We start from the raw sequence: 23,846 nt of genomic DNA on the forward strand, positions 1-23,846 counted from the left end.
AGCCTAGTGAATTTGTGTGTGCAGGTGAAGTGTTACTCCCCTAAACATAAATAAGTTCCTTTTTTGAATTCTGCTACTAAAAGTAAGTGTGGGGTTTGGGGATTTTTTTGGGGTTTTTTTTGTTTTTTTGGGTTTTTTTTCCCCAGATGTGGATTTTAAGAGTTTGTCACATGTTAGTGGGAATTCTTGTCATGTGCTCTTTCAGATGCAAGCCCCTCTGTCTTATTTGAAAGATAGATTTTTCTTACTAGGTTTCTTTGATTTATTATCCTACTGCTTGCTGTGGTTTTTCTTCTGAAGAAGTCTTGGCTGAATGACTTTTTTGTGGGTGACATTCCCATGTGCATTTTTTTTCCCCCTTTTTCATCTGCCTTCCTTTCCTATAACTTGACCTTATATTCATGATTTCAAAATAGTCATGGTTTCTTGCTTCAATATAGAGCTCTGTAAAAGCTCTTTAATCTTAATATCATGCAAATTCTTAGGGAGGAATGGAAAGGGGAAAGTAGAAAAGGTAGACGAGCAAAGAAGCCTATAAAACTGTGGAATATGCAAAATTTTTCTAGTATATTGGTATTAAACACAGATCTGGTCTAAAAGCCAGCCTTCTGTGGGGTAGGAGGAATTTTTTGATTCTCTAAAACATCATATCATAATCATCATGCCTTAGTTTTTATTTTGTTTTCTCTGTTGTTTTTGGTTTTTGTTTTTGTTTTTTTTAATGGATATTATTGTACCTCCTCTTGCTCTGAGTTTTCAGAGGAGCAGTAAGATTTTTTCTGTACATTGGCCTGAGGACTGCATAAAGCTGAGACAAAAACTCACTTGAAGGAAATGGATGGGTCCCTGTTTGGTGTTGCAAGACAGCATAAAGCTTGGAAAGCAGACTTTGCTTGTATTAAAGTTGTCTTTGTATCACATGGTGATCTTAATCCTTGTGTTTGCAGCATAATCACCAGGCATCACAGCAGTGCTGCAGTTCAGTTCTGGGGTACTTTGGTTCCCTTTTTTGCCAGCTTTTCGGGTTATCTGCATTTTGTCATGGGGAAGGGGTTCAGAACCTGGTGTCAGAAGTCAATCAGCAGCAGGATCTACTGAGAATTTTCTCTCTGGGGAGCCTCCAGGTCGGACTGGCAGTGCAAACTCACTTTGCTGCAGGTGTGGATGTATGTCTGGGCACCCCCAGTGACACTTCCATGGGAAAGCAGTGCCTGGTGGGAAGCAGTGATGAAACACAGCAGGGTTTGTGCCTACAGTGGAGCGCTTTGCTTACTCTGTGTAGATAGATGAGGTTGTGGTGGGAAGGCTTGTGGGTCAGAGGTGGTTTAGGAAGCTGCATTCTTGCATTCTTTGCGGTGCTGGCTGGTGGGCAGCAGAGCTCAAGCACGAACAGACAGATGGCTTTGCCCAAGCACCTTGCTGGAGCTCACCCTGAGGCTGAGCACAGAGACAGAGGCACCACACAGGCAGACAGCAGCTAAGAAAGGAAACTGGTTGCTGCCTTCAGCAGTCTATTGCTTGGCTAATGTGAGCATTTTCTCTCTTCTGCTCCACTGCAGGCCACTGGCCTTTAAACTAATGTGTTTGACTTTGCTTTGTAGCACAGTGCACAACCCTGCAGCAGTTCAGAGGTAGAAGCTATAATCTCTTGGATGTTTCTGCCCTCTCAAAGCTTGTTTTTATTGTAGGAGTGCTGCTTATTTGTTCTCCTCTGCTACCGGAGAAAAACTCGTTATTCTATTCTTTCTTGTTCTTAATCTTTTTCATTTTCCTTTTTTTTATTGTAGCAGACAGGAAGAGGAGGGGGAGAGTTTTAGAATTGTGTGGAGGAAAAAACTGCTAACTCTTCCATCTTGATCCAAAACATTTAATTGTGTCAAAACAATTGTGAGTGAGCAAGTATTTCAAACACCTAGGATATCCAAGAGTTCCAAGGATATCTCTGTGATGGGTTCTTTGTGCCTTCTTTGAAATCTGTTTCCTACTGTTTTAAAACATTAAATTAATAAGCTTCATCCACATTTCAGTTTTACTTTTGCTTATCACCTGGGAGACTGCTAAATTTGTATCTTGACAAACAAGAGGTGAATTATTGCCTGCTAAATCTACTCTGGCATATAGTGTCTCCAGAGAGTGTTCTCAGCCTTGGGTGCCTTGCTGCACTCCGTGGTATTTGGTTTGTTTAAAGATATTTAAGTTTCATTTTGCGGAGCACTTTTCCATACAGTGGCTCACATACCTGAGGCTCCTTGGTGGATTGGTAGAGCAGGTTAGAGTCAGTCAGAGGGTGCAGATAGTTTTGCGTTTTTTCAGGGGAAATGTTTGGGGGTTTTTTCTAGCTTCTCCAATTATTTATTTTTTTTCCTGGAATAAAACGTATAATCCTTACACAGTGCTAAAGATTCAAATTTTATAGGTATTGGTTGCAATGAATACAAACAGCTGGGAACAATATGCAAATAATAATAATAAAGCATACGTAAAGTGTAAAAAATAATATTAAGCATATGTAAAGTGCACTAGGATCTTCATAAAAAGAGAAAAAAACCCCCTGTTTTTAATATGAAGAAGAAAGAGACACTTTACTGTGGCAGAAAATGGCTTTTTTCTCTATTTGTACAGTGAGTAAATACTTTAAAATTTATCTACAATATGAGGATACAAGCAGTAGCACAGTATGTGTTTCTGAGAGCTGAGGATTCATGATACCTGAGGATTCATCCTGCTGCTGGAGAGGCTCCTGCTCACTGTTCTGGTTTGGCCATGTGGCCACTGGAATTAGGGCTGACTACTTGAGAGTTACCCCCAGGCTGGATTTATCCTGCTCTATGGCTGTCTGTGGCACAAGTTCTGCTGCTGTAGGAGATGTAGTTGTTATGGCCATGTTTAATGGGTGTGGTAAAGTCATCGAGATATTTTCTGCTCTACACTTAGTTCTGCATACTGTGTAAGCAAGCAGTGGGAATAGCATTCCCACCTCTCTTGTACTGTGTACTGCTGCTTGCATGCTTCTCTTTCCAAGGAGAGGTTATTCCCACTTCTTTGAGCTCTACTAAATTTGTTTCTGTAAATAAGCAGCAGAAGAATTTTCTGTAAAGCTCATTGCTAGGCACATCTGCATTAGATAGTCTGAGGGGCTTCCTTGAACAACTCTCTTCTGGTTTTCCATGATGGGAAAGTCCAGGCAGTCCACATCACCTGTAGAATCACATTTGTCTATATAAAATGTCTATACATTTCCAACTAGGCTGTCAGTCTTGATGGCCAGTGAGGCAGCAGGCTGTGAGACTGCCTCAGCACGTTTTTTGCATCCCTCTTTTGGAAGGGGTTAAAAAAGCAGCCATGGGGCAACTTACTGAGTTGCTGCAATCATACAGATATTTTACCTATTTTCAGATATGTGCTATGGTATGGCAATGCTTGAAGTAGTGAAGCAAGGAGTTAATGCTAAGTTTGAGCCTGGATCTGCTGGCAGGGAAGGGGGTTGGTTCTCTTTTGTAATCTGGAATCTTAATACCCCTTTTCAAAGATAATTTCTTTCTAAAGCATTCCCTGACTATTGCCTTTGTTATCCAGGGCTGAGGCCTATGTGATTTCATTGATATTTCATAATGACCTGACTGACAGTGCTAGGAATTGGGCTTCTGCAGCCTTAGTACAGTAGAAACTGCACAATAGTTTCTTTTCATTAATGAAAGAAGAAATCTCTTGTGCTTATGACTGTGGTGTCTGGTTTTGGAATACCTCCAACTTATCTGCATGCCCTAGCTAGCCTGGTAGATACATTTGTGCCTTGTGCTATTCTTAGAACTCCTTCTGAGATTCTCTTCTTGATACTGTAAGTGAAATAAAAGAAGTATGATTAGTTCCCAGCCTGCTCAATTCTCTTAAAAGTTGTTGGCTGCACCTCTTGTGTCTGAGGTCTCTCTTCTTAAGTTTTATATTTTCTAACGGGGATTTACTGTCACAGGGCAAGATGCCAGTTTTACCACTTTCAGAGGCTGAATTCTAGAAAATCATTGGAGCCTGACACCACTCACTCTCAGCCTTTGCCACCAAATTTGTCAGTATTTTTCTGGTTTTAGCATTCATACTCAAAGAAAAATGTTAGTCCAGCTGAGGCTGAACATTTCAGGGATTTTGAAGACCGGGTTAGTGGCAAGCAGAATCACAGCAGTACCTGACGTCTGTTTTATTTGTCATTGCCTAGCTTGGCACAGTGCTCAGTGGAACAGGCTGCTCTGCTGTTGAGCTGGAGGGATTTGCCAGGTGGGTGTGGGGTGCTGGAGAGGGGATAGGGATGTTGGAATTGGAATGCCTGATTTTAGGTTGGAATTGCCTGCTTTTGCAATCCTGTCATCATCTGAGCTCCTGTTTCTAGAGATCTAGTGGCCAGTGGGGTATTTTTGGTGGATAGTGTTGTCTTTCCCCCACTATTTGCTTTTGTGCTTTAGCCCTTGCAAGGATGTCCTGGTTTATGTGAAACAAGAAGCAGTGGTTTGCTGTGTTGCAAATCCAGTGTCTGGCTCCAGTTGACCTACCTTTACAATTTATGTGTCTTGGTTACAAGTTCCCATAGCCCAGTTCCTCTTGTTTCTTGGGAAAGAGTTTTCTGATGTTATTTTAAGGGGGGAGGACAGTGAAGTTATGAAGAGCTTTATGTTTAAAATTAATAATTTACTGTCACCTCTGGACCCTAGTTTTTTGAGAAGCTCATACTTACTCTTATAAATATGAACCAAGCTCCTGCCTTAATGCATCAATCCCATTGAGTGCCTACTTTTATGCTTACTGGAGTAAATAACTATAGTGGAAAGGTAAAATGTCATCAGGACTTATTCAGCAGTGTCAATACCCATGACAAATGAATAAGAATCAAGTCAATAGTAGTTTTAAAAGACCTGTTAGTGACTGTCAGATTGAAATGGTTTTTCTCTTATTTAGATCTTCTGAGGCAATTTATATAAATAAGGCAAGTCCTGAATATCATCTATGTGCCTGAGTTATTGTATGAAAACTGAATATAGCATGAAAATATGCTCCATGTTTACTTCTTTTTGGTTTGGGGGACGTAAAGAAGCAATATCAAAGGTAACAGCTGTATTTTGAGGTGTGTTGCCTATGGATGTTTTCTGGCCTCTGATTACATAGTAACAAAACAAAACCACATTTTTTCCCAGAATTCAAGCAGGAAAAAACAATTTCCTCTTTCCCTTTTCTCAACTGTTACTATTGACAGTAAGATCTTTGCAATGAATAGCAGCTTTGGTAGTGCTTGCTTTTGGAATGAGGCACCAAGTAATAAATGACTGGTAGCAAGGATAGCCTTGCAAATACGTTTTGCAGAGGAAAGGCATTCAGCATTTTTTTAGCTTAACTATCACTTTTCTGAGTGTTATCATTTTTCCTTCTAAAAAATCAAAGAGTCAGTGTAAGCAAGCTTGTATAACAGGGCTATTCAGCCAGAAAATGCTATGCAAGTGTGGGTGTATGGAATACTGAAGTCTCCTCCACACTGTGTCTAGGTTTTTGCTTTCTGCTGTAGGATTGAGAAGGTTCATGGATGACTCTGCAGGATAGCTGCAGCCAGCTGACCACCTGTGACATGTAGGGGGATGAGGCTGCAGAGCTGGGGCCTGACAGCTGCTCTGGTGTTGTCTTCCCTTGCTGCTCCAGCTCCCCCTCTGCACATCCAGCAAATAGAGTTATTCTCTGTTCACACACATGTGTCAGGAGCTTATCCAAACTGCACTGACCTGAAGCTCTGAAATGAAATTGTGCAGAATGTCAGAAATGAGATTTGTTAGCTGACAGCTCAGAAGTAGGAGTTTTGATGAGGAATGTCAGTTATGGCACGGCTTGGTTACACAATGCAGCAAAGGGTGAACTGTGTGAAGAGTTTCTATTAGTCAGATCTTACCTCCTGGCCAGTGCCAAATGTTGTTGCACCTTGATAGATGAGGAATTTGCCTCTACAAAATCACAGTGTATTACTGTATCAGCAATTTGGTCAAACATTAGGGATGTTCTCCTACAAATACAGCAGGTATTTGTCCCTGACAGGATCTTCTTGCCTAAGCCTCTCCTTGGCTGAAAGAGTTCACTGCCTCTCTGCATTGTGGTGTTTTGGTTTTGGTTTTGTTTAGTTTTGACCTATTTGCACACTTTACCTAATGAAGATGCCAAGCTCATTTCTTGTACCCCTCTTGCATGATCAAAGTGAAGGACTCTGAAAATCCCTTTTCTGACCAAAGATAGTCTATTACACATTTTAATTGCATGCTAGAGGAACTATTACTGTAAAAATCATTGCTCAAGACTGGAGGCTGAAGATGATCATGCTGTGTAATCCTTAAAGGCAGAAAGAAAGTTTAGGATAAACCCAAAGCTTCTTGATGCTCTGATAATTTTGGATTGATTTCTTTGGCTTTAGATTTTAATATAGACACAGCCAGTCAAACAAGGTGAATAACTTTTAGTCCACAGGTCCGTTCTGATGATCCTATTTACTTTGATATACCTGATCAGATATTCCTCCAAAAAACTGTTGCAGATTACTTCCTGAAAGGAAAGATGTTACAACAGGAATGCTGGACCCTAAGAGATGCCTCATAAATACAGATGACTTTAGGTTTCTCAAAAGCAAATTCTGCATGAAAAGCTTTATGTGAACTCAACAGTCAAATGTAAAGTCCATTTTTTGGTTTGCACAAACCAATGATGGATTGAGCTCTCATCCGTGCTGCCTGGGAAAACAGTGCTTGTTTTGAAGGCAAGGGCTTGTTTTGAAGGCAAGTAAATGTATTTGAGAGGTAACATAATTTATTTCTTCCTTGCAGTTACAATGACTTCTCTGCAGCCTTCCCGTATATTTTTGACTTGTCAGAGTACATTCACAGACAACTTATTAAAGTAGTCCATTTAAAATAGTAAAAACACCAGTTTAAGCACCAGCAATAGCCATGTTTTATTTCCATGATTGTTTATCAAAGTGGTTTATTACACTACTGAATCTTTTCAAGGCTTGTTTTTTTTCCCCCTCTTTCTACCAGTTGTCTTTGTGTTGGGGGCAGCTGCAGGGAAGGCAGCAAGGGAGAGGAGGAAGCCCTTTGATGTATCTTGTCCCAGTTATCATTGTTACACTGTGTATGCAATTAAGTACTGGAAATGGTGCTTAGGGGAGGTGGTAGAATGGTTTGATGTTGTTACTATGTACAGGTATGATCTGTATTTTATTAATGTAACAGTACAGTCTGTCTCCTGCTCTCTCCCACTGATTCTAGCATTTGGGTCCTGCTTGTCTCTTGGAAGCCTGCAAGCATCAACACATGTGTTTTCCCAGGCTTATGCAGTATAAGGATGTGAAGGTTCAAACATGACATGTTTAAAATAGTTCCTTGTTCATTCACAAAACACAGACCTTTAAAATAACATGTGACCTTTCTGTACATTGAAGTCTGGTGTTACTTCAGTCCCAGCAATAGATGAAGTGATTGTTTAACTTTCTCTCTTCCTGCTGTCCCTGCAGTGCACGTATATTGAGATTGAGCAGGCGCCGAAGACTCACGCTGTCGTGCTGAGCAGGCCCTCCTGGCTTTGGGGGGCAGAAATGGGAGCTAACGAGCACGGAGTGTGTGTAGCTAATGAAGCTGTAGTGACCAGAGAACCAGCTTCTGAGTCTGAAGCCCTGCTTGGCATGGATCTTGTCAGGTGGGTGTCCTGCTGAGCTGTGACCAGCCTTTCATCGTCAGCCTTAGACAATGCCGGTACCAGGTAACAACTTTGTGATGTTGGCATAAGGAGATTTTAGAACAATTTAAGCAGGCTAGGTAGGGCTCCAGATACAGCTGAGTGAAAATTTAAAGCACCTGCAATCTGAATTTACCTACCAAGAGTGTACCAGTCTGTTGTGGGTTCATGCAATCTACCTTGTCTACCTACCCTACAGTCTAGCAGGCTATTCTGTCAGGGTAAGAGATATGATTGCATTGTTAGTAAGGAGCTCCTAACTAATTTGTAATACCAGATTGCTGGTGTGCTCTTCGTTCTTCTCCACTTTACAACAGCCTACTCTGACCTAAAAATCTTATTCTGGGCTTATAGCCAAGTGTAGGCATAAACAAACTACTATGCCTTACCTCAGCCCATGCATTCCAATGCAAGCCATTGCCCTTATTCAAATGCTGGCACACAAACTCCCGTGAGCCTGTTCATTGACAGCTCTCTGCCCAAAAGGCTTGTGCTGCACTGTAAGCCTCAGCCTGCATGCTGGTCTTGTAGTGAGGAGAATTTAAAGGAGGCTTGGGTTGGGGGATGAAAGCTGAAAGTGAAAGGAGAGGACATGTGAACTTATCACAAAGAGAAATTAGCAAATTGACTGAATTTAAAGACTGAACAGGACAACAGCTGTATATTTAAGTAAATCAGTCTTAGACAAAATAGTCCTGCTGGACTTTGCCCCAGGATACTTAATATGCTGACTGAAGCAGTTACAGGTGAACTCTCATTTTTCTTGAGGACTGATGAAAAATGGGAGAGGTTTTGGATGACTGGAAAAAGTTAGATGTTGTTAGATGCTTAATATAGTTAAAAAGAGCTGTAAACCAGCTTAACTTCAGTTCCTGAAGGTGAAAAACCTATTAACTCCTTGAAAAATAACAAGGAGTTAATAAATGCACAGTAATAACTGGCAGTCAAGGAAAATCCCATCAAACCATTCTACTTTACTTGTGCAGTGAGTTAACATATTTTATAGATAAAAGGATAGGAAATGGATACCTTGACTTTTTAGAGCATGAGTTAGAATATTAGGTGCATGGCTGCCTGAAACTGTAACCTTAAATGTTCTCTAACATGTCTCAGCAGAAATATGGTGTCTGCTTCCAGCTACCATAAATCAAGAGGAATATGGGCCAATTGGAGAGAATGCAGTGGAAATTGGAAATGTGATCTGAGAGCTTTAGAATCTGACCAATGAGAAAACCATGAGGGAATTTGGGTTATATTTCTCTTTGGTATTTTCTCTAAGCCCTGTAGGAATACTGAAGGAATCTGTGGAGAAGCTATACCTGAGAGAACTAGTAAATTTAATTGCATCTAGGGAGGCTGAGTAGAAGTGAGGGGTTGTTTAAGAAAGTATAGGACAACCTTTTGTGAAGAAAAGGACTTAGATGACTTTCTAAGCTCCACTTTTATTTTTTCCATCCTACTACAGTCCCTTTGAAACTTTAACAAACCATTGGTTTAAGTGTCGAGTTCTACTTATTTCTTACTCAGTTACTGCAGTCTCAAAGGACTGTTTAACATTCAAATATATATATTTGTTATCCAACAGCTATAGATTTACCCACACTAGCAAATCAGGACATACCAAAGTAAGGAGGCACTGGCCATAAACTACAAGTAATGATCACCTGTAGATGCTGCCCTCTCTCTCTTCCTTCTTACCTGCAGAAGAAATTGTAGCTCAGATGCAGAGCGAGTGTGCCTCAGGCAAGGAGAACCAGAGATGTGCTGTTACCGTCTGCTGCTTGTTCCAGCCTAAGTGATTCTTTCTCTTATTGTGGAGACTTGGCCAGTTGAATTAGGTGTGTTTATTTCATGTCACCTCATAGAACAGAGAACCATCAAGTAACAAAATCCATCTCTGTAGGCTGCAGGGAAGCAGCTGGCGCCAGCTCTGCCTCTTTGAGGGAGTATCACAGCATGTCAGAACACTTGAGTGATTCTTAAGAAACTAATAATGTTTGTGTGATGGACTTCAGGGTTAGAAGTTGGTCCTATTCCATGCAGGCTGGTCCCCATCCCAGTTAATCTAAATGGAGAACATGGACCTAGACACAGCATACAGAAAAACTGAGAAAAAAATGCTCCAGAACAAATTCCTAAGGAACCTTTATTTTTTTTCCCCTAGGGATTTATTCAAAAGCTGATTTTTTGAAAGCTGTATCAGTATTACTGCAATAGTTAGCTTATCAGGATTTTCTTCACATATTCTTCCTAGCTGCCTGCAGTTTTGGGGTATTTTTGTTGGGTTTTTTTCTTTTTTTTTTTGATGCACAATTGCAACTGTAAAGCACCTGTTCACTTATGGAAGCATATTCTTCTGAAGAGTTCATGTACTGTTTTGCTGATAAGTTAGGACAGCATTATCATACAAAAGATAAATATGGAAAAACCTGAATTACACCCTTATTTTGCCATTTTTTTCTTAATTTTAATCCCTATGTGTTTGTATTATTTATTTGTTCTTTTCATCACAGGTGCAATATTTTTTTCAGAGCCACACAGAGATGCCAATCTTGGCAGGGAGTCAAGAATGCTCTTTAAAATGCTATTAATTTGTTTACCAATTTTTTTCCTTAGAGACCTCAAAACTGAATAAAGTAGAATGTCATCAAGTATGTTAGTTAATTTGGAAAGCCTACATTATGTAATTGATAGGTGAAGTTGAAAAAGATAATATTGTTTTGACAATATGACAGCATATTGAAGGTACTTAGGCAGTGGATTGCACTAAATCACTGAAATTTTATTAATAACTAATTCAAGCTCTCATCTGGGGTTGAAATTGCTTCTGGTTTTCCAGCTCACCTTGAAGAGTACTCTGAAGCGTGTTAGTGGGAGGTTTATGCTGTGGTTGTCCAGGACACTGATGTGGAGATAACTGACAAGGCTTAATTTTGTGGAAATGAGTTGTGTGGTTGTTGTGTAGGATGGGGGGCTTCTTGTGTGTGGTTTTTTTTTATTGTTGTTTGTTTTGGTTTTATTTTTTGTTTGTTTGGTTTGGTGGTTTTTTGGTTTTTTTTTTTCTTTTTTTCAGTCTCTTGTGACTGACAGATAGGAGCAGCCAAGCAAAAGCAGGGCCTAGACCTCTACTTATTGGAAATAAATATGGCATTAGGGCCATTTATAAAAAAAAGTAATACCTAAAGGATTCTTCTTCAGCCTGAATCCCTGCTGTGGTTTGGAAAGCTAGACTGTAACCATCTCAAATGGAACATTTCAGGGAGACATTATTAAAGTTTTAGCAGGATGTTATGTCTCTTGGCAGGTTTTAATCTAATTATTACCGAATGGTTTTGGCCATTAACTGGGGAGATGGGAGCAGATTATCACTGAATCTCCAAAGGTAGTTTTTCCCAAGGTAGTTTTCAGTCCATTGACTTTACCTGTGGCAGGGACTGCTCTTAGGGAATAAATAAAACATGCTTTAGGACTGGCTTTTAAATTATGTCTGTGGTATGTGCAAAGACTGGCATAGCTGTATTGGTCTGAAAAAGGAATTGCACCAGTGATGAAAAGAACAAAGGAAAAACATAAATGCAGAGGGACTTAAAGTGGAGTCACCAGTACAAAACAAGTTTCAGCTAACAAGAAAAGATGAGAAGGAAAGATCCTATAAATGCAAAGTAAGAGGATGATGGGGGAGGAACTGTCACTTTAAGTTAATCCTTAAAATTCTGGTTGGCTCTTGGCTCTTCATCAGTAAGTGATAAATAGATGCTTCTGAGAGAGATGAAAACAGTGCTTTCAATAATTCAGCCTAAAACAAGGCTAATGGTAGCCAAGTATTTAACAAAGCAGAGCCAGTGCAGAGCTCAGGTTGAGAAGTACTGAGATCAACAAATTTATGTTCTAATTATCAGGACCTGATTTGTCTACTGTAGTCCTTAGGAAAGAAACAGGGTAGTATTTTCTTGTCATGTGATTTCAAGAGAAATGGAAAGAGCTAGCATAGATAGTACTTATATCTAAAAAAAGTGATTTTCTTGGAACTATCCATCAGTCAAAATTATTTTGTTCATCAAGCAGATAGAGAAAGACAAACACAGAGGAAAATATTAAGGTGACAAAACAACAGAAATAAATTTTGGACTGATCCAGGTAACTCTCCCAAAGGATAGGGGCATGGATATGCTGTGTTTTGAAACACTGCATTTCCTCATTACCACTAATTGGATTTTGAAACCGGTGAAATTGTTTGCAGGTCTGATTTCAATTTCTGGTTACTGCTTTTGTTGTTGACTCAATTAGGGCTGTAAATTATATCAAGGGATTATTAAATGCCACTTATTCAAGGCAGGATACAGTTGTTCCCTATGGCTTTGTAAAATTTATTACCACACTGCAGTTTACTTTTCCATAAAATACCCTTGCTTTGCTTGAACTTCCTTTAAAAATTCTGTTCTTCCACACATACGGTTGTTCTTCTGACAAAAGCCATATCTTTTATTCAAATAAATTTTTGGGGAAACCTCTGCAGGAACTCTGAAGTGTGACTGTGCCCAAAAGCTTTCTTTACACCATGTGGTTTGCATATAAGGATAACACCTATTTTCTGTGTGGCCAACCAGAGCATTGGGAAAGAAATGTTGTAGAGAGCTTGTATTATTGAATACTCCTTTCCTTTTTTGATAGCTGGTAATATTAATTCACAATTTCCCACCCTTGTACAGAAAAGTAAACTTGGTACAGCTGTTACTTAAAAAAAAAAATAAAAATTGCAAATTGTCCTTCAAATGTATTCTGCCTGAGGAGGAGATAAATAGAGCATTGCATGTTTACAGTGCAGCTGAGATCATTGGTTGGTAATTGGACTCTTTTTGAAAAAAACTAAAAGCCAGCTGTGATAGGCTTGAGAGTAAAGTACCAGCATAGAAAATCAAGACTAGAAACAAATAATTCAGCATCTCATCCTTTAATTCTAGTAACTCATTAAAGCAAGAACTCTTATACTAAGCATACCAGACACTTCACTGTTTTAAACCCAAATGAGTGCTGATGTTTAAAGGTAATAACTTAAGGTGTTCTCACTGTTTCATTCCTTTCTGAATCTCTGTTTTACCCTTTTCTTATAGACTTGGCCTAGAAAGAGGTGCAACAGCTAAAGAAGCTTTGGATGTAATAGTTGCTCTGTTGGAAGAGCATGGACAAGGTGGAAATTATTATGAAGATGGGAGTTCATGCCATACTTTCCAAAGTGCATTTTTGATTGTGGACAGAAATGAAGCCTGGATATTGGAGACTTCTGGAAAGTATTGGGCAGCTGAAAAAATCACAGGTTGGTTTAGAACTCACAGCAAATCCTATTAAAAGTAAAGAGTTGTCTTGGAAGAATTGGTCTTAAAGTCAGTAAGTTTAAATAAGAGACTAATGAATGCAAGTGTTTGATTAAATCACTAATTTTAGTTTTCTATATTTGTACTACTCTGCTTTTTAATGTTGATTTGCATTAGCTGATGTGACTTAGCACTTTCTGTGAAGATGGAGATTGTTGCCTTTCTGCATAAACAATGTAATAATCATAATTTTTATATTTGATAAGTGCAATTTCCCAGATTTGTTTTCTGTTTGGAACATGTCAGATGTTTTGATGGAGTTAATGCCCAAATTATTACTTACAAAACTAAAATATTGTGAGGAGAGGATAAGCATTGATAGTTTTGACAAAAGGGCTTTTTTTTAGGTGATAAATTCAATGGGTTGCTGGTGGTGGTTCCTTTACTGAAATAGATATACTCCCTGTTTCTTAAATGATAGTGCAAAACAATAATTTACTGCTCTTTAACTTGTAAATGGTTTCTTTTTCTGTATGTGTGAAGCCAGAGCTGTCAAACTAACTTCTAGAATTCACTGGCTTAGTGGATGAATTTATTTAAAATTTTTCCAGCATATATGGGCTGTCTTAACGTAATATGGTTGTTTAAGGCCTGTATTTAATTTATTCTCATCTTCATTTTGAAGGGATTTTTATTTTCATAAGAGTAGAGCTTTTTAAAATGTACTCATGTCTGAATGAAGTGAAAATTCAGAGTATTCAAGAGGACTTTTGTCATCCATGACTTGAGCTGTGACAGATCCTTTCAATTCTCTCCTCATTTCCCCCTAAATGAAAGGTAGGAGATAGCAGATATGGGAAGGAGCAAAGAAATAGCACCAGGCTGTGCAATGTTGTGTGATGAGCTGCTGTCAGTCCCTGCCACCAAATAGGAATCAGTTACCTTCAAGGAGGTGGTATTTTCCCAAGTAAAGCTTGTATTTTAAGGATTCCTACAGGTTATCTGGCATGAACGGATACCAAACATAGAGGAGGGAAGACGGAAAATGCTGCCCTGATAAAACCCCAGTTCTGGAAAGCAGCTGACTCCTGAGGTTCCTGGGATTATGCAGTGACAGCCTGCCTTCTTCTCTTGACCTGCCTGGCTGAAATTTGAAGAACAGTGGGTTCTATTTAGCAGTTTTAGCTGCATCAGCAATAGATAACCTTCACGTCCTTCTTCCCAGCAAATAAACTGTTGCCTTCATCTGCTGCTTGCAGCTTTTTGAAATGATTCTGCAGCTCTGTTCTGGTTTTTACCAGCACATTGCTCTTCAGGAGGTCCCTGTGAGCTGCAGATAAGTACTTTCCATCTCCTGCAGCACGCCAGGAGGAAAGGCTGCTGGCTATGTTAGAACTCTGTATTTCATACTTTTTTCAGGGTGTTCTTAAGCTTTCAAGTGAATGCACAAATGCTGTTAAAATGGGGAATATGTGTCATTCCCCAGTGTGAAGGCATGTTTTTTCCTGACTGTCCTCAGAGTTCTAATATTACTGCTGCAGGACTGTAAAGCTTATAGTGAGTGTTTATCAAGCAACTCTCTGACAATAATTTAAGAATAAACACTTCAAAATCCTTTCTATTAACATTCCTAAACCTCAGTGGAAAAAACTATTTGACTGATAAATCTTATTTTATTCTGGTGGATCAAACCCACGAAACACTATTTTGCATGGGTTAATAGATGTAATATTTAAAGAGCTCTTAAAGAGTGAATTGCCTAGCTGGACACGAATACACTCATCACTCAAGTCAAGAAAATTCCCTGAAAAGTATGCTGTTTGAAAGTGTGGATCAGAATAAGCTGTCAGTGACCCTAGAGTAAGTCAGAATTGGAGGACAGGGACTTTTTTGCAGAATGATGCACAGAGTTTCCTGAGGTTGCTATCCATTATTTAAATTGCATGCATGAGGCATTACAAAAGCAAGCTTACTTTTTTGGAAAGCAGTATTAAAAACTTCCACGACTACTGATTTTGCTTCTGTCTAAGAAAGGTTTTGTGCCAAATTCCAGAATATGTGTTTATTTTAGTTTATAGTTTTACTTTATCAGCTCTTCCTCTGGCTTCCAATACATTTGCTTTATTCTCTCTAAGGAATATCTGCAGCAACCACTGTCATGCTGTGGATATATGGTTGTAAACACTGCAGTATTTTTGATAAAAGGAACTTAAAGAACTGATAAGTATTCTTTGGAGGCTACTTACACATTCTTTTTACTTCATGCAGTTTTAAAATTTGAGATAAAAACTTTCTATTTAAACCTGTCTTGCAGCTTACATTGAAGCCGTTTCTCAACTGGGAAGCTTAAAGCAATTGTTAAGATTTTAAAAATAATTTTCCAAATTCTTAATTTTGAAGGGCAAGGCAGGTTGATTAAATGCAGCTCTGCTGAAATATATTTTGAAATCAAGTCAGATCTCAAGCCTTCTCGTGCCTGTGGAAAATGCCATTGGAAAAAAAGATTAGGCAGGTGCCTTTGGCATTTGGATGCCACTATTGTTTTGTGGCCAGAATGTGTGAGGTGTGGGTTGTGAAACTGGTCTAAATTTAGATTCTGTCTAAATCCTTCTATTAATCACAAGTGTCAGCAGTGATTGGTAGTTCTCTGTACGTGTAATTATATAGTTACACAGTCATGCCAAATGCACATACTCACCAATGGTTTAATTTATTTCCTAATTGATATGACATTTACCTTCCAGCTTCTCTCAGAAAAACTGTATTAATGCTCTCTTTTAATATGTGGCTCTTTCTAGAGGGAGTGAAATGCATTTGCAATCAGCTTTCATTAACTACAAAAATTGATGCTGAGCATCCTGAACTAAGGAATTATGTGAAAAGTCAAGGCTGGTGGAACGGAGACTCAGACTTCAATTTTTCTGAAGTGTTTTCTCTTGCTGATGACCACTTGGCCTGTTGTTCTGGCAGGGAGAGCCTAGAAAAGCAAGGTGGTAAGTGCTGAACTATCTTTCTGTGGGTACTCTGGGTTTTTTTAGTCACTGCTGCCTCCTTTTCAGGCATTCTGTCCAGAACTACGTGTGACTGAGAACAACTCTACATGTAAACTGTGTAGGAAGGAAAATCAGAACTAAAGATTGTCCCTAAACTTGCCACAATTTAGGATGAAGCCTTTCATGTCACCCTCAAGGTTTCAAAACAGGATTGAAATTACAAAGTAACTTTCTTCAGTGTTCTGATGTGCATGATGTGCCACTGTATTTGTGCTTTCCTGTAATTTTAGTATAGTATATTACCAAAATTATACTATTTAATTAAAAAATGGCCTACATATCAAAGATTGAGCTCAGTGGAATCTGCATTTTTGGGAAAATGTAGATTTTACCTTTTGGGGAAAGTTTCAAGAGCATAGTTTAAGGAAGAGCAGTTGCAAACTGAAGCCCCTTTTTCTTTGCTGAGTAGAACAAAGCTACTGGAACAGACGTTATGCCTATTCTCTGCAATCAAAGGAAGTGTTTATTTCCAGACCCAAATTTATTACTGACTTTGGTTTGCTGCAGCAAATACCAAAATACCTTTGAAATGGCAGCCTGCAGCAGTGCATGGCTGACATATATCTGCTCTTTCATGCATGAAAAATAGCACAAATTATCATTTTCTAAAAAGCCCTTTACTACGGCTGTGCATTTACTAGACTGTTGGCATTTTCACATGTTGGTACATGTCCTGAGGGGTGTAGAGGTGAGGTATTTGTTGCACTGCAGAGTTCTTGCTAAGGCTGTAGGATTGCAGGGAGTGTGGTTTGTGTCTAAGGCAGACACAGTAACTCTGAAGGACTACAGGTAAAATAACTTAATAAATCTGAATTATAGCACTAAGGGCCCCTACAGGTAAATGGCTATGGCTGAAAATCTTGCAGGCTGCTGAGTCATTCCATGTCTCCTGGTGTGTTGAGGCACCTGTGCATGGATGTTTGAGTCACTGCAGAGTCTGAGAAGGTATGGGGAAGAAGCCTGACCTGCTAGAGGAGCATGTGAGAAAACATGGAGGGTCTGTGGGGGGAAAGATGTGAGAGACACAGGTGGGAAACACAGTGAGAATGGGGGATTCTTGGACATAGGGGTTTGGAGAAAAATCTTGGTGCCTAGGTCTGCTGCTGTAACATTCTGTGACTGCGAGATGATGTTTCAAAATTTTGACAGAGAGAGATAATGGAAATTGAGAAGTGGAAGATCAGGGTGCTCTCATTCTGCCCTGCATGGGTAGAGGAAAATGGATGTTCTATGTAAGTAGTCTGTTCCCACCGACTGCTAAAGCAGTATTACAGCCTTCTTCCTGAAAAGTATCTTTTTAATAGCACTTCTCCCTACCAGGCAATTGCCATGCCTAATTAATGCTTCCTACTGTTCTCATTTACTAGCTAGGCACGCTCTTTCTGAATGTTCATTGCTTAAGTAGAAATTATTATCTGGGATTTGTGACGTTCCCATGTCAAGTGTCAGTGGCCATTTTAGGCCAAAACTTGTTTAGGCTAAAATCCTTACCTGGGCTCCAAGCCATTGAACACTGAGGAATTTTTTCCCCCCCTCCATATAGGTGACGTTTCTGCACAAGCTATGATTGATGTCCTGCGTGACAAGGATAGTGGTGTCTGTGTGGACTCTGAATCTTTCCTTACTACAGCTAGCATAGTGTCTGTTCTGCCTCAGGACCCTAGTTTTCCCTGTATTCATTACTTCACTGGCACGCCAGACCCTTCAAGGTAAGCCACAGCACTGGGGTCCCTGGGGTGCAGAGCAGGTGATGGGTTGAAAGGTGATGAACAAACCCTGCCACCCAAACTGGAACCTACTTCAAGAGCAAGTTCTAACCACAAATGCAGTCAGTGCTCTGTGATGTGCAATCTGACAGTCCTGTGTTACCGAGCTTCTAGGGGAAATTCAGTTTAGAGAGGAGCCAGGAATTCCAGTGTAGTTGCTTTCCAGTCGGAAAGTTGAGATTATGAAGTCGGGGACTTCCTGAGTCATTTCTTTTGAACAGGTGGGTGCAAAACTGAAACAAATGAAGTGTCTTAACTATCAAAGAGAGTTTGTGTACTCTAGGTATAGTCATATGACATCAAAATGTTAACACAGCAAAACATTTGCAAGTTTCTGCGATCCCAAGCATGTTTTTTATTGGGGGGACAATTTCCAGTTGGTTTACATGGTGTTCTCTCTAGCTGAAAGTAACTGAGGAGATCAGGGAACTCACAGGCCAGATCATTAAAAAAACTAATGATTTATCTTGTGTTTTAAACAGAATCCACCTGGGATTCACAGAAATTAAACTAAACCACTTGCAGTTATTCATGAGATCAGCCTGAGGTAAAGATTGCATTGAGGTGAAGAGGTTATGGGGGGAAGAAATGATGTCCTTGAACAGCTGACAGTCATTCATGTAAGAGGATGGTAGTAATCATTAGGTTTTACTGAGAGCTGTGCAAGACATCTTGCAAAGAGTCCAAAGGGACTTTCCACCTCCTTTGCATTATGCAACTCAGCCTTGCAGGGTTAAGTGCCAATTTTAAACTTGCTTACCCAAATCTTTCTTTAACTTGATGCAAATCCTTTGCGATAAAAAGGAGCAAGGCTTAAAATTATTTTGTTGGGATTTCTGTCCTTTTGAAGGTGGAAAACCTGGCTTAAAAGCCTTGTTTAGAGACCTTTCTTGCTTTATTCTAGATTGTAATGCATTAAGAAATAATTATTTTAAATGCAGCTAGTGAGTCATGTAAATTCTTAGTCAGCAAGGCTTCATGACAGTGATGGAAAGGGTAGCAGCACTGAACCTGCTGACTGTACCCAGGCAGTGGTTTTTAATTGTGTGTTGCAGAAGTCTTGCACTTTTGGCAGGTTCTTCACTGCAGAATGCAGGGTGCTTTGTTGTTCTGTATCTAAAGAGAAGGAAGGCAGTTGTTCCATGCACTTGCCAAAACCTCCTATCAGCTTCTCAGGAATGAAGATTCTGTATTGATGGGGTTTTTTTGTTTGTCTCTCTCTGGAGTTTAGATCCAAACTCAGTGTTAAAGTTGTTTGAGAAATGTCACAATGTTGGTAGCCATGTCTTCCCCCACCTCTTGAAGTAAAATTCTAAAGTGCTGCTCTTTATATGTAAAATCCTCTGATACTGAGCAAGATGTGTAATCTTCCCTGCTCCATACAAGTGTTTCTTCTGATTTTAATAAAAATGAAATCTGGAAGGAGGAGGAGAGATGATAGTGAGAACAGAGGAGAAAAAGTGATATGAGGCCGAATGTTGAGATTTGTTACAAAAAACTTGGAGGAGAAAATCCGTGCCGCTCTTCTAAAGAAGTGGCGGAACTGGCATGAGGACACCAGAGAATCTTATAGGTAAAAGGGATAATAAGGTTTTACAATGATTGCCAAACCCAGTTCTATTAAAGCACATAGATTTCTTTTGCTTGTGACCAGTTCCAAGTCTCTAACCTTACCCATTCCTAGTGTAGATGAATTACCTATGCTGCTCTGTAACTGTTGCTTCAAAATAGCCTGGTGAACATTTCAGTAACATATATGAGATCTCTCTTATTGCTGCAAGCAGTAATTCTCATTTCTTTCAGGTCCATATTTAAACCCTTTATTTTTGTTGATGATGTAAAATTAGTACCAAAAGTGCAGTCTCCTTCTTTTGGCAATGATGATCCTGCTAAAAAGATACCTCGATTCCAGGAGAAACCTGATCGTAGGCATGAATTGTACAAGGCACATGAATGGGCCCGATCTCTCCTGGAGAATGATCAGGTAAGAGCTGTGGGACCTGGAATTAAAGAACTGAAGGCAATGTAAATTCCTAACTCCAGAACTTAGTTCACAGTCACTCACTGAAAAACATTCTCTGAATATTCTTAGAACCCTTGTGAGTTTAGCTTGAATAATAATGCCCTCTGAAGGACAAACTTAGTTTTTGTTATCCTGAGAGTGTTGCTCTGTTCCATTACTTTTACAAAATGAACAAAAAGTCAAACTGTTAAACTGATTATCTTGTTCAATCCCCACCGTGCATATAATCTTTTTAGTGATTAGAACACTGGCTGCTAGTGTAACATGGTATCAGAATTATGTGCTAGGGTGAGGGCAGGAGTGTTGTAATTTAAATTATATGGTGGATTACGAACTACATAGTTTGGAAAGGTATTTTTCTTGAAGGAGTAATGTGTATGTGACAGTTTTTCAAGTCTTGTGTTTTGTAATGCACTTCTGTTCATTTTTGTGATTTAACTGAAAATGCCATGTGAGAAGAAACAACACTTTGCAGTGCCATGCAGTACAGACCCAAGGGCTGAAAACCTTCCATTCTAAAATCTTAGTGTAGAAGATCTCTTATGCAAATAATTTTGGAATCAGTAAAGTCAGGAAGGGGATTAATCTATATAATTTTTCCAAATGGTTGAGATACAACAACTGGTGTCATTAGGCAGGTAGTTCAATAACTTCTCAACCTTTGCAATTACAACTACAGCAGTAAACTGGACAAGTGGTTTTAAGGAAGTGAAACAGAGTGAAAGGTCACCAAGGCACAGCTGTCAGGCTTTTATTGGTATTCAGCCAATTTGTAGAAGACCCTCACATAGTTGTGTTGAACTTCCACAGAGGATTTGCTTTTCTACAATTTTCCTCTGTGTGTATTGGCATGGGTCACAGTCTTGCTACAATCTACTAACATTCAGGCCTACCCATTATTGATTAAGGAAGCTATGATAACCTTTGCTAGTACAAATATTATTTAAATGCAGTTTAGGCTAGAGTTTTAATTTCTTGGAATGGTGTAATTTAAAATTTGTGGTTTCTGCTATCATTGTTTTAATGTGCAGCTGGCTCTCATATCATTATGCAAGATGTTGATCTAGAGGAAGACCTAGAAGAGGCATCTTGTGGACTCTTGCCTGTTAAAATCCCCACAATGTGACACCAACAGTTGCGGTAGAAAAGAAAATGCAGTTTTTACTCAGGCTTCATGCTATAAAAGCTGCCCATCTGAGAGCCCATCTAAACCTTAGATGAGATGCTCTACTCTTTCTGGACAAAATGCTGAGAAAAATCCTGAAAAGCTCAGAACCACCACTCATTCTAAATGACTTTTTTTTCCCCCTGAAACTCATCTTTGAAAGCTGCAAGCAAAGCAAGCAGCAATTCTGCATTAAAAAAAAAATTAAAAAAAATAAATTTCTAGAAACACAAAGAACAGTACACAAATGGCACACAAAACCTCCCTGGGATCTGGAGTCTTAATACTGTTACACAACATATCATTTCAGATCTATTCATCATCTTGCAGGTGTTGATTTGAGGGATGCACATGCAAATACCACAACCTGTACAATTCTTGGGGCTTCTAGTCTTCTCATATAGTTCTGTTAGTGGGATCACAAGCTTAAGAACTTGCTGTACTAGCATGATATAATTTTCCTCTATCCATCTTTCACCCTCTTCCTTCTTTGCTTTAAACTTAGCAACTCCTTTTTGGTTATTTTTCTTAGTGCACAAAGTATCCAGGACTGTTCCTCTTAGTCTTTGGCCATCCAAAATAACTAATAACAGAAATAGTTTGTACTTTAAAAGGCTTTTTTGTTTTTAAAAATATTTGAAAATATCTCTGTAAAAAAGATAAACAGTAAAATGCTTTAGTGAGCCTGTTTGCTGGTTAACTGAGTCTGGTTGTTCCATGCCTTTAGGATAAAGGCCAGAAACTGATGAGGATTATGTTCGACCTTGAAAAACAAGGTTTAGAAGCAATGGAAGATATCCTTTCACGTACAGAGATTCTGGATCCAGCTGAAGTAGTGGATCTTTTCTATGACTGTGTTGACACAGAACTAAAGTTCTTCAAATAAAGTAAGCAAGCAATTCTTTAGGTACTACTCTACCACTAAATGTAAAATGTTGGATGTGATTCTGAACCTCCTCCTCTTTTACACTAAGCTGAGGATGTTAAGAATTGGGTGCAAACCCACCTTCCTACCTGCTCAGCTTGTCTCCAAAGTCCCTTTTCCCTATGCTGCATTGCAGGAGATTTTTTTTTCAATTTCACTCTTGCTTGGAATGGATTTTCAACAAATTTTATCTCATTTCAGCTACAGTGGCTATTGTTAGCCTTTTCACTGGAAGACTGCAATGTTCTTCAAGCCTTGAAAGAAAGTCTTCACACTTGTGATTTTGCAGGAAAAAACATTTCTAGAGGAAAAGATATTATTTGCTAGCTGTATCCAGTTAACAAACTGCTTTCCTTTGTCCAATCTTGTGGCGTTCCTGTTTGTGTATGTATATAGTGAAAGGAGAAAGTCACTGACTGGTCCAATTACTGTGTGCATGCTGGCTAATTTAGTACAGAATGTTAAAACATGTATGTTGGGCAACCAATTAAAGTAAATCTTTAACTTCATCAGGCTAATTGCCATATTGTCATTGAAAGCAATCTGGTTTTCCCTCTGTTGCTCAGGACTAGGCTTGCAGCAAAGCTGACTTGCATTTCTCTCTTCTTGCTAATTCATACAGAGTTGAAATCACAGTTTGAGATGGGCAAGAAGGTAAGTCCTGGTTCTTGACCTTGTTGTGCTGGCCTCACATGGCTGTATCTGGTTGCAGTAACTCAGCACCTGACATTATGCCTGTACAAACTATCAGCATTAGGTCCCTAGGTTAAAGTTCTGCCTTCACCCTCAGCTAGCCTGTGTTTGTAGTGCACCTGGCTGCTGCTCCAGAACTGAGTACTGAACTGCAGAGCCAGCCTGGATGCCACAGAGATCTACACATATTGGCTCTTAAGATGCAATTAAGAAGATGTCAGATTTATATACAAGCTACAGATTTGGAATTGTTTAAAGGAATAGATGTTGGACATTGATAAATACCTGGCTATTCTCCATCTTTCTGCCTTTGTACTGCTGAACAGTTCCTAGTAATTTCTGTTGTGAGACACATAGCTGATGAATCCATTAAGTACCAGGAGTTGCTGGTGGGTGTGGCAATCCAAGTGGTTAGGCTCAGAAATGGCTGTCCTACGCTTCCTTACATTAAGTGCAGTGCTGCAACGTGCTTCCCTTCCTCCAGAGTCCTACAGGCAGACCTGCTTTTCATTGTATTTTCTTCTTGTGGAAGTGAGATAGGGCAAACACTGAGAATTAAACCAGTAAACACTGTGTCCGGTGAAGATGCTTGGTGGGTTTTTTTTTCATACAGGAAGTTGAAAGAAGACATCCATGCCTTTAGTAAGTGGAAGTTAACACAGGGAATTAAAATCCTTCACTGTTCGGGAAAGTGGATGGTGAAGAACTACAGGCTTCTGTACTGAGGATGTAAAAGCTCCTTAGAAAGCAGAAACACCTCCAGCTGAAACTGTAACAATTGTGCATCAGGGAAATAGTCATTGCCCTATCGGCATATTACATTCTCAGGATTATTTAAATGAAATTGTTCTGTTCAGACTCATTACTTTGGTATTGCCTTATATGACAAATGGCAATTGAACAAGAAAACATGGGGCCTTTTCACTTACAGAAAACAAGGAAGAATATATTTTCTCTTATGGCCTACCTAATAATCTCCCATTCACAATAAAACCCTTCCATGCTGTCTATCATAGGACCAACTCCTGTGTCTAAGTATTTTAAGGTGTAGACAATAGGAGAAGAAAATATTCAAGTAGACCCTGAAATTTAGCTTCTCTGTATGGTAACCAGAGAAGGGGCTGCCTGCAAGAGCCACACTTGAGTTCAGAGAACGTTGT

At 39.4% G+C, this 23,846-nt stretch overlaps 1 protein-coding gene across 2 annotated transcripts in view; it reads left to right on the plus strand.

Moving 5' to 3' along the window:
* SCRN1 (secernin 1) overlaps positions 1–22,502 on the plus strand; it is a 37,203-nt gene extending 14,701 nt beyond the window's left edge. For both annotated transcript variants that reach the window (XM_086852388.1, XM_086852381.1), the window contains exons 3-9: positions 7,529–7,710; positions 12,861–13,063; positions 15,860–16,054; positions 17,658–17,823; positions 19,684–19,864; positions 21,796–21,955; positions 22,195–22,502. In XM_086852388.1, coding sequence (XP_086708514.1) covers positions 7,529–7,710; positions 12,861–13,063; positions 15,860–16,054; positions 17,658–17,823; positions 19,684–19,864; positions 21,796–21,954 — 1,086 coding nt within the window. In that variant the 3' untranslated portion in view covers position 21,955; positions 22,195–22,502. The remainder of the gene's footprint in view (positions 1–7,528; positions 7,711–12,860; positions 13,064–15,859; positions 16,055–17,657; positions 17,824–19,683; positions 19,865–21,795; positions 21,956–22,194) is intronic.
* The last annotated feature ends 1,344 nt before the right edge of the window (positions 22,503–23,846 follow it).

This window comes from Cyanistes caeruleus, chromosome 1, assembly GCF_971803275.1.
Source record: "Cyanistes caeruleus chromosome 1, bCyaCae1.hap1.1, whole genome shotgun sequence".
NCBI lineage: Eukaryota > Metazoa > Chordata > Aves > Passeriformes > Paridae > Cyanistes > Cyanistes caeruleus.